Source organism: Marmota marmota, unplaced genomic scaffold (assembly GCF_001458135.2).
Source record: "Marmota marmota marmota unplaced genomic scaffold, marMar, whole genome shotgun sequence".
In the NCBI taxonomy this organism is placed as follows: Eukaryota; Metazoa; Chordata; class Mammalia; order Rodentia; family Sciuridae; genus Marmota; species Marmota marmota.
In genome coordinates, this window is record NW_026000001.1 from 5,952,596 (window position 1) to 5,963,346 (window position 10,751).

General features: G+C 61.3%; 1 protein-coding gene across 3 annotated transcripts in view; it reads left to right on the forward strand.

Moving 5' to 3' along the window:
• The window catches only part of Dusp8 (dual specificity phosphatase 8), an 18,250-nt gene that overhangs the window by 820 nt on the left and 6,679 nt on the right, over positions 1-10,751 (forward strand). The window contains exons 1-4 of one of the 3 annotated variants that reach the window (XM_048807883.1): positions 5,041-5,280; positions 5,374-5,695; positions 7,130-7,268; positions 10,217-10,383. In XM_048807883.1, the coding sequence (XP_048663840.1) occupies positions 5,465-5,695; positions 7,130-7,268; positions 10,217-10,383 (537 nt within the window). In that variant the 5' untranslated portion in view covers positions 5,041-5,280; positions 5,374-5,464. Of the gene's footprint in view, positions 1-5,040; positions 5,281-5,373; positions 5,696-7,129; positions 7,269-10,216; positions 10,384-10,751 lie in introns of those variants that run through there. The other 2 variants (XM_048807884.1, XM_048807882.1) reach the window with 2 other exon arrangements.

Here is a 10,751-nt window from a genome sequence, read left to right on the forward strand (position 1 = left end):
GGGAGGAGGCGGCCCCAGTCCGCGAGCGCAGTTCTAGGGCCCAGCCCCGGCCTCGGCTCGCTGGGTACGCTCTGCGGACCCCCGCCCGGCTCAACGCCCGGGGGGCTGCTTTGCTTCTCCCCGAAATTCCTTCTTATTTGGGGGGGGGACGTGAATTAAGGACCCAGATGGGTTATTTGATGCAAACGCAGAGCTGTCGTTGCCCCTACGCCGCATCCCCTTTGGGGGCCAGAATGGGAGAAGGTCGTCCTTTGCCGGTAGGAGATGTGGAGCCTGGGCCGGCCATAGGAAAAACGGTCTTTGGCTCGCAGGAAGCCTCAGGAAAGGGTTCGGTCCACATCTGCGCGGGGAGAACCTGCAGATCCTCCTCTGGGTCAGGCTGCTCCACACCCGCACCTTGGGGGTGCTCAGCCTAAGCGGAATAAAGACCATCCTTGCCGGCTGCAGAAGCAGACGCGGTGCTGGGGGAGGGGCCGGCTCAGCCAGCCTCCTAGGCCTTCTGCCCACCTGGGGAGGGGTGCAGGCCAGCTGCAGGGTGCCGACCAGCCTGGCCAGGAGAGGGAGGAGCAACAATAGACCCAGCCCCCACCAAGTCATCCCTGCTGGGAGAATTTGCTTTCTGACCTCCTGCTGCAAAGGTGCGCTGGATTTGCCGGGGAGTTGGGGGCCTTGGTGGTGCAGTGATGCGGTTGGAGATATTCTGGGAAAGAGGAAGCCGGTGGCACGCTCGGCTTAGCCCTGCGGTGCTCTGTTGTGCATTTCGGGATGGGGTGGGGTGTCGCAAGGCAGGAGAGCAGCCCTCTCTGTGCTGCATGCCCCTGCCCGAGGGGTCTGTGTAGAAGCACAGAGGACCCCCACAGACCATCTCACACCTGCTTGCTCCCAGAGCATTTTGAATTAGGGTGGCCTGCAGTGCCTGGCTCTGCACAGGGAGGACAGAGTTCTGTGTATTTGCTCTTCAGTTGACAAGCACCTGCCCCATGGGCAGATCATGTGACCAGGAGGTAGAAGTTCATCCTTAGGTCTGACTGAAATACCTCCAGTGGGGCCTCAGGAGAGTTGCTGGGCAGTTCTCTTCCCTCCTGCCCTCAGCCTTTGGGGAGGCTACCCCTGGGAGCAGAGATGCAGAGAGAGCTTCAAGTCCTCCTGTGTCAGGACTCCTCCTGGCATCTCTTCTCTTGGGCTCATGCTGATGTCTGGACCCAGAAGTTTCAACTGCGTTGGAGACCCAGGAGAGAGAATGGCTGGTCCGTGGCAGGTCTGGGGAGGCCTTGGAGGGCAGCTTAGAGAAAGCAGGGAAGGGTCCAAACTCACAGCAAGGGAGAAATGGCTCTGGTCACAAGACTTCAAGGACTGATGCCACCTCTGGGCTGCTCGGGACAGTGACTGACTGCAGCCCTGCAGATCAGGGGGGCTGCAAGGGCCAGGTGGGAGTGGAGGGAAACTTCTGGCCTCCCTCTCAAAGGCCTACTTGCTGTGCCTCTCCCACCCCAGGCTGGGCCCACTCCTGTTCCTGGGAACTGAGGTGGCCTCCATGCCACTCTTCAGTCCAGTGCTGGCTCTGCATGGCCTTACCATTGTCCCAGCCAAAGCAGACTATGTCCCCACTTGCCCCAGGGAGCTGAGGGGAGGGAGGGGCAAGAGCACTGGACTAACCCTTGTGAGCACTGGAACCCCTGTCTCCTGATGACCCCTCCAGTCTCCCTTCCTGGCCTCCAGAGGTGCCCCTGGGTGACAGTGAGCCAGCATCTCAGCAGCTGAGTTCTCCATCATCAGTTCTTGTCTGAAGTTCTTGTCTGAGCAGGGGAAGGGAGACACCATCCCTGTCCTCCACTGGCTGATGGCTCTGGGAGCCATCTCTAGAGGTAGTGAGTTCCCTCTCACTAGGTGTAAGCAGGAGGTAGCTTGGTGAGTGTGCTATCAGTTGTGGCAGGCCCCAGTACTTGACTGTTGCTAGTCACTTATGCGCTCGGGGACACGAATGCTGTGTGGAGGCCTTAGGTGTAGGAGTCAGTGTGTGAGTTCTCAGAGCTAGTACCTGGGGTACAGGTGTACTGAGATGCTCAGGGATGTTGGTATGCAGAGGGTGAGCACATGTGTGTGAATATGCACATGGGCGTGTGCACACTCTGGCACCTCATGTGTACGCACCTGCATCCCTGTGAGAGTAATTACACACGGGAAGAGGTAGATTGTAGGCCATCCAGGTTCAGCGGCTGTGCAAGGGGTGTGTGTCTTCCTGCATCTGCAGAGGGCAGTGTGGGCCCAGGAGCCAGGCTGGGCTGTGAGGGAGCTGGAAGGTCATAGCCTGGGACATTGGACTTGGGGCCCCCTTTCCTCTGAGCCCTTCAGACTGTACCTGCAGGTCTTGCCCCACTAGGACTTCCTCTTGCCCACACCAGGCTCTGAAATAGCAGGGTGACAGCTGTTCTCCCACCCTGGTTCCCAGGAATGGGGTATGGGTCAGGCCTGGGGGGGGCTTGATGGGGTGCTGGCCTGCCTCAGTTCCCCCTGCTTGTCCTAACCCTGCTGACCTGCTCAGGGCTGACCCAACCTCTCCACTCCCCACATACTCCGCCCAGCTCTGGACTCTGATCAGAGCATCTGGCGAAGGCCAAAGGGGAGGGCCTGTCCACCCCCCAGCATGCACCCTGGGGGCACCAGGGTGCAGAGATTTCTGCAGGAGGGTGTGCTCTGGCCAGACCTTCCCCATGCTGACAAGAAAGCCTCAGAGGAGGCAGGCGGGAGCCAGTGAACTGCAGTGCGAGGTGGATCCTGGGAATTAAGAGTAGGTAGGGCAGGGTGGGGGGACGGGCTTCTTCACAGGCTGGGGCCAAGGCAGGCCCAGCTACAGGGCACCTGCTGTGGGGAGTGGGAGCCAGCGGGGAGGGGCGCAGAGCAGCCTGCGCTGTGGCTGCTGTGGCTGTTGCCTGGCACCTCTGCGTTGCCATGGTGACGATGGAGGTGCTAAGTTGCTAATGAGTCCCCCTCGGCTGCAAATAACAATACTGTAGTGGCTAACAGGGCCAAGCCTCAGCTCCGAGGGTTCCTGGGAGGCAGGGCAGGGACCAGGTACTAGGCCTTGAGCCACCTGCCCACCTCTCCAGCTCCCACCCAGGGCCCTGCAACCAGACTTGCCCTTCCCTGCCCTTCCCTCTGGGTCAGGCCTTCCACCACCACCCTCCTAGGCCTGCGCTGGTTGCCTGTCCTCTGAATGGGCACCTGTCCCTCCCAGCTTCCTTCAGGGCTGTGTAAGGGCCAGGGCCTGTGAGTGCTGGGCCTCTCCCAGCTGCCTGTCCTTCTGTACTGGGCGTCCTCTGCTTCTGTTGCTTCAGGTGAGAGCATTGCCCACTTAGCAGGTGAGGATGTTGAGGCTCTGGGGTGGCAAGCCTGGGGACCCCCAGCCCCCAGTGTCCCTACCTCACTGTGGCCTGCTCTTGCTCTAGCCACCCAGGGCAGAAGTTCTGCCCAGGCCTGCACAAGCTGCTTTCTCTTGTCCAGAAGACCTGCTGGCCCTTCACCAACTTGTACAGGATTCAGGTTAGAATTGAGGAGAACTTCCCAAGACAGTTCATATAGGAATTAAATCTGTAGGCAGGGCCCCCTTCAGGAGGCAGCAATCCCCTCAGCAACTAGGTAGGAAACCCCCCACTCAGCAGGCAGGGATTGTCACTGTTGAACTGGCCCCAGGGAGAGGCAGCAATCCTGGCCTTCCCCCAGTGGAGGAATGAGGAGAGATGGCAGGCATGGGAATCAGTGAGTGGGACTCACGGTCCCCATGCCCCTGTGCTGCCCCTCAGCACTCCACAGTTTTGTGGCTCAGCATACGGCTACCCTTCTGGCCTAGTGAGGCCAGCTGCGGCAGGGCAGGAGGGGAGAGGTCAGGGGCTGAGCTGGAAGTGCCCGAGGAAAGGAGTTCTGGGGGTGGCCAGGGGCAGCAGGGCTCCATCCTGCCCCACTACATCTGTTGGTGGCTGTGTCGAGGCTCCTCTGTACCCGCCTAGCTACTCTGCCCCCCTCTCTGGGATTCTGCTGACAGCCGTCACCCACTGGCCTAAGAGCTGACCCAGGGGATAGAGAGCAAGTGGCAGCTGTCACTGTGGTCCCCAGCTTCATGGAACTGTTTGTAATGTCTTGAGGTCAGGTGTGCCACTCCAGGGCCCCACGTGGCTGTGGGTTGAGGGCTCATTGAGGGGGTTTTGCCCACCTTGTCCCTCTGCTACAGGCTCTGGGGTACGCCCTGGGCTGGTACAGATATGGTACAGTACAGACCTCCACTGAAAGGCTACCATGGCACTGGGGGGCTGGAGCCACGCGGGGCCACCCAGGACCCTGGGTTCTGTCCAGCCTCCTTGTGTGTGACCTGGGTGGGTCTCACCCCTGCCCTGAGCCTCCTTTTCCCCATATGTAAAGCAGACTTGTCATCCCTGACACTGTGTCTGCTAAGGGGCTGTGAGGCTTGAGGGCACCTAGAGAAAGGCCAGTGCTGGCCGGTGACAGGGGATATAGGACTTGACACCAAGCCTGCAGGAAGGGCTTCCAGTGTCCCCAGGTGCCTGCCACCTCTAAACACCCCTCAGCCCGAGGACATTTGGGGCCATGCTGAGGACCTCCGGGGCTCTGACCTTCATCTGCAGGCTGCCCCGAAGGGGCCCTGAGACCCCAGGCCGCTGCTGCGCCGAGCACTGCCCTGCACACCCCACAGGGGCCATGCACTCACCCCCACCCCTTTGTGCAGCAGGTAGCGTGGGCCAAGCCTCGGCCTGCAGAACTGGGGCAGTGCAGTCCCTGTCCTCACATCCAGGCTCCTCCTCCAGCACCCTGGCCTTCAGCATCCAGGAGCCATAGCTAGCAGAGGCAGTGCCAGCCCCCGCCCCCACCAGGGTTGGGATTATCGGCTCAGAGAGCTGCCCTGGGAGATGAGCCTCTAGGGATTGGCCTTGTGGCACTGTGCCAGGGAAGGAGGGCAGGGGCAAGGGCAGCTAGCTGGGCGGAGGGCAGAGGGGCGAGGGCAAGCTCTGGACCCGTCTTACTCGGGGTGGGTAGATAAAGAAGAGGCCAATGGGCCAGAGAACAGAGGAGTGTAGATGCATGCCAGGGTCCAGAGGAAGGACCCTGGGGACAGTCTGGACCCTTTTTCTGGGTCCCTCTTACCCTCCTCTGCCTCCTTGTGCCTTGAGCAGCTGCTGATGCCAGGACTGGACAGTGCAGGGGCTGGACAGGGTCTCCTGTGTCCTCCACCCTGGGTGAGACTGATGCGTCTGGGACAAAGTGCTCCAGGTGCATGTCCGGGTTCCAGCTCCAGCCTGCCCAGGAGTCTCTTGCCCCCCCCCCGGGGCCTGTGGCGCAGCTGACAGCCTGCCTCTCCCTCAGGTCTGGCACCATGCACTAGGGCAGTCTCCACGCCGCAAGGCCGTACCCTCCTCACTTCAGGGTCACCCTCCCCACCACACACTGCCCCACCATGGCCGGGGACCGGCTCCCGAGGAAAGTGATGGACGCCAAGAAGCTGGCCAGCCTGCTGCGAGGCGGGCCTGGGGGGCCTCTGGTCATTGACAGCCGCTCCTTTGTGGAGTACAACAGTTGGCACGTGCTGAGCTCCGTCAACATCTGCTGCTCCAAGCTGGTGAAGCGGCGGCTGCAGCAGGGCAAAGTGACCATCGCGGAGCTCATCCAGCCCGCTGTGCGCAGTCAGGTACCCTTCGCCTGTCCCCGAGAGTGTCCCCGTCACCTCTTAGTGCACAGCAGAACCTCCTCTGCCCCTGAACCCACACTGGGCTCTCTTGCTCATTTGCCAGCCTCCTGCCTGTCTGCGTGCCCACTCAGATCATCGAGGTGGTGGGCTTGCCACACCGAGGTGTAGCCCCTCACAGGGTACAGAGAACGATGAGAGACACAGGGGCCAGGGGGCTGACACACACGCAGGCACAGCTGGGTGGCCACTCTGACTGCCATGAGGGCAGGAGGAGTGGTCTGGGGCCCACGCTGAGCAGTCCATATGGCTAGCTTCCCAGTCCTTCCCTCACCCCCGGGGTCTTCAGTGAGCCAGAATTCTCTCTGTGGCCCCCCAGGAATGTCCTTGCAGGAAGGAACAGTTCATTTGGACAGTTCATTTCTCCTCAGAACCACTGAATCCAGCTACTAGGGAGGGACACTGAGCCAGTGACCTGTGTGGGCAGCAGCAACCCCTCCTACCACCTTAGGTTGGGGCAGCCTGGAGGCTTAGGGAGCATCCTGGTCACAGTTCTTCCCCACTGCAGGCTGGGATGTGAGAGGAGCCAGGTGGGATGGCTGCTTGTCAGGAGTCCCCACTCAAGGCCAGAATGGCTCCCCGTGGCTCCAGTGAAGGGAATCCTGTGATTAATCACCCCCAATGAGGACTCCCGGCCAGAGTGCAATCCCATTGGCTGCCGATGACATCATCCAGCCAGGGTTGGTGGCTCAGCTGGCTTAAGGACTGAGTGTGCTTGGGGGGTGGGGACCTCAGCCTGTCTGAGCAAAAGCGCTCAACATCTGGCCCCAAGACTGGCCTGTGGGGTAGGGAGGAGGGCAGCAGGAGCCCCAGGCCTGCATCCTGGCTTGGCAGGTGGGGTCCCCTGCAGCCTCAGTTCCTCCATCAAGGGGCTGGAGGGAAGAGGAGTCAGGTGGGCCAGCAGTCAGCTCACTGAGCCTGGACCCAGGGCACTGCTTTGAAATCCAAGAAACATGCTTCTAAGAGCCTGAGGATGGCTCAGCCACCCTGGAAGCCAGCTCAGACCTCATACATGTGGCACAGGACCTGTCACTCTCCTGTGTCTCCGACATGGGCCTGGCCACAGTGGACAGCCACTCTATTTCCTTCATCATGAGCCCCTCTGTCTTTCCCTGGTCTGATGCCTGTCTGCAAGGCCATGGGTGTTTGCACCTGCCCAGGTGGGGTATGTGTGTGTGTGTGTCTGGGCAGGTGAAGGAGAATGTGTAAGGTTGTGGCGGCACCTGCCCACCCTCAGGGAGCAAGGTGACAGCACCCCTTCCTCTGGGCCTCTGACCCCTCACTCTTTCCCTGAACCAGAGGCAACAGGCAGTGGCAGGACACAGGGCACCTGATGGGTGCCCATGGCGCCCTGACCTCTGCCCTCACGGTCCCCAGGTGGAGGCCACGGAACCACAGGACGTGGTGGTCTATGACCAGAGCACTCGGGACGCCAGTGTGCTGGCAGCAGACAGCTTCCTGTCCATCCTGCTCAGCAAGCTGGACGGCTGCTTCGACAGTGTGGCCATCCTCACAGGTGAGCTCAAAGGGGCCCCTGCCGGGACACCTTCTCCTCTTTCCCCACTGTCTCCTTGGCTGGGATGGGGTGTCCAAGGAGGCCAGTGTCTGCTGGGGCAGTGGGGAGGCTTCAGTGCCTCTAGTTGTCACACTTCAGGACCTGGGTAACCTGGGCCTGCCGCCATGGTCAGCAGGTAGAAAGGTAGACAGGAGGAAACCCCAAGGCCAGTTCTTTTAGAGCAGGGCCAGGGACCCAAGCTCTGGGTCACAGGGCAGAGGCAGAGGCCCCACCCTTGGGAATCTGTCTGAGCTAGAACTGGTCTGTACCAAGGGGGTCTCCCTGAAGGCCACAGCTGACCACAGCCTGCTTAGCCAGGGCTGCTGCCTGGGGTTACCTGTTCTGCATCAGCAGCCCTGGCCCTGTGGCTCCACACTGGAGACTGAAAGTCCCTGGCACACACACACACACTCACTCACACACATGCACACTCACAGGCAATGGTGAGAGGGATTCTGTGGGATCTACTTCCTGGGGAGGTGGCCCAGGTCCCAGAGGAGCCAGATGGTGTGTCCCAGGAATGCCCACGCTCCCCCCCCTGGGTCTGAGGTTTTCATCAGCATTCCCGCAACCCAACCTCTGTGCACCACAGGGTGTAGCAGGCAGGTGGAGAGTGGAGGCTCAAGACAGCACATACCCACCCTGTGGAGGACAGTGGGATGGCCAGCGAGCAACCAGGCTGGCCCTCTGGCTTTGGTACCTAGCAGGCACAGTGGCCCCCAACCCAGGCCTTGGGGACCTGCAGACCACATTAGTCAGGCTGCTGGGTAGGCCTCCTGAGGGGCATCTAGGAGGCTTGGGGTTCTGTACCACATGCAAGGTACTTGCTGTAGTCTCTTGTGTCTGAATGAGTTGACACCCACCCTGCGGTCACTGTGCTGGGCACCTGGCAATTGCAGCCATGTGTCCCACTTGTGATGTCTGGGGGCATCGGTGGTTTGCGGTGCCTGTGTGTGAACTTGGGACCCATAAGCACAGCACAGAGCTGCACACCCTGGAATCTAGTCCTCTTCCCCTAGGTTACCGTTTGGAGGCCAAGTCAGAGTGGAGGGAGGGAGGAGTCCTGGGCATAACAGGAACCCTTCTGGGTCCAGCTTGCCACCCTCGCCAGGAGTGGGAGCCATGAGGCTTTTCTGAGAGTCAGAAGTGGGTCTAGAACACACCTCCCTGATCTGCTTAGGGAGGGGGCCAGCGCTCAGAAGGGCCTACCTCCCTGGGGGTACAGGGTGGGGGGCTGGGGTTTGCCTGGCGGGCATGGCTGGTCTTGTCTGTCCCTACCCACTCAGCTCTCAGCTTCCACCTGCTCTTCCCACTCTGAATATCCACCCCTACAAGGTCTACGTCTGTCCCCAGTTCTCTAACGGCCCAGCCAGGAAGGAGGCATGGTCCCATCACATGAGGTGGGCTCATGGTGACACCAAGTCAGGACTCGAGTTCAGGCCAGCCTCCTGGCCTTGCCCACCAGCCCTCCTCCCTCAGGTGGGCATAGCCCCTGCTCTGAGCCAGCCCTCCCCTGAGCAGTGAGAAGGAGGGGAGTGGGGAGTAGGGAGGGAGCTGCCTGCTGTGACCACCAGCAGGGGTGCCTGGTCCCGGCTCCTCTGTTGTTCACTCCTGGGCCCGGACGAGAGGAGTGCCAGGGAGAGGAGGATGGCACAGTGGAGGGAAGGGGACGCCCTGGCAGGGCAGATCTGCGGCAAGCAGGAGCAGCACTGTTAATCCAGGGTCTGCTACTGTGACCCAGCCCCCACTCCACCGCTGCTACAGGCTGTCCTGACCAGCAGGGGCAGGGACAGGAGAGGGCCTAGCTCTTCAAAGCAGCGGTGTGCCCTCCCTGGAGCCAGTGCCTGCTGGAGTGTCGGTCCTACAGAAGGAGGGCAGGTAGTGTCACGATAGTGCCCCCAACCCAGCCCTTGCAGCCCAGTCCAGACACCCCAGAAGGCCCTCTACCCCCACGGGAGCTGCAGCAAGAGCCCTCCCTGAGTCCAGAGGGACTGGGAACCCTTTCGGGCTCTGTGCTCCCATGCAGGCAGCTGTGAGTCTGGGACCCTGTTCTCGGGGCAGCAGGAAAGGTGAACGTGGGGTCTGTCTGGCGGCACACATGCCAGTACCTGCCCTTTGGCGTGTGTCTGAGATTTCCTTGTGGCCAGCAGGTGTGCCCTCCATGACCCCAGAGAACAGGCAGCCTTGGTGGGCTGTAGGAAGGTGTCCTTGGGAAATGGCTGGAGGCTAGGGAGGCTCCTAGGCCCCACAGAGACCCACTCATTAAAGTTTGGTGCCCCTCCCTTGCCAGAACATCCCCAGAGCCCTGACAGCTCTGAAATCCTGAAACCTAGAGACTCTATAGAAACACCCAACTTGCCTGGCTCTGCCTGGGGGTCCTGGGAGGCTTCCCTGGGACATGGCTGAGAAGGCTACCAGGTGGCCACACATGCCAGAACTTCCCTGCTTTGGGAGGAGACGGGAGGCCTGGCCTGGCCCTGGGCCAGCGGTGTGCTGGGACTGAGGACGGTGCTTCTCCCCAAGCTGTGTGACCCTTGCCCTCAACAGGAGACGCTGTGGGGGTCGGAGCCAGCCCTTGCCTGGGCCATCGCATGCTGTGCTAGCTGGCCACCTCGACCCCACATTTATGGGCATCACAGCAGCATCCACAGTGGGGCCATCCCTTAATTAGTATGAGAAGGAATGTGGGCGTAGGTGCAGGCTGTAAATGGGCGGCAGCACGCGCCCCCAGCGTGGCAGAGAGGCCTGCCAGCAGGAGACCAGGTACCCGGGCCAGAGGCTGGCTGGCCAGCTCTGCGCAGGGTCGGTAGGGTGTGGCTGAGCTGCGGCAGCAGATGCAGTGCCCGGGCTCTCTCTCCTGCCCCAGCTGGCCAGCCGGCCTGACGTGCCTCCCGTGCCTCCTCCTACAGGCGGGTTTGCCACCTTCTCCTCCTGCTTCCCTGGCCTCTGCGAGGGCAAGCCTGCCACCCTGCTGCCCATGAGCCTCTCCCAGCCCTGCCTGCCTGTGCCCAGTGTGGGCCTGACCCGCATCCTGCCTCACCTCTACCTGGGCTCTCAGAAAGACGTCCTAAATAAGGTGTGTGCACTGCTAGGGATTCTGGCTGACAAGGGAAAGAAGCAGGGGTTCAAGAGCTAACTCCTGGGGTAGCCTGGGGGAGGAAGAGGGAAGGGGCGATGGATGAACCAGGGTGGGAGAGCATGTGATGGGGGCACAGGACAACAGAGGGCCCCAGCCCAACATAGCGGAGCAGGGCATGGGGGAGGTACCAGCAGGGCTGGGTGGAGAGGCAGGCTCCCAGCCCCTTCCATGGTGGAGCTGGAGCCCGCATGCCAAACTGCTGATGTCACTGGGCCCCTGCCAGCTCTGAAAGAATCCCGTGTTTTAAAAATGGTGACAAGGGAAAAGGGTAAAGCCACCGCCCAGGCAACCATGAAATTCCTGGG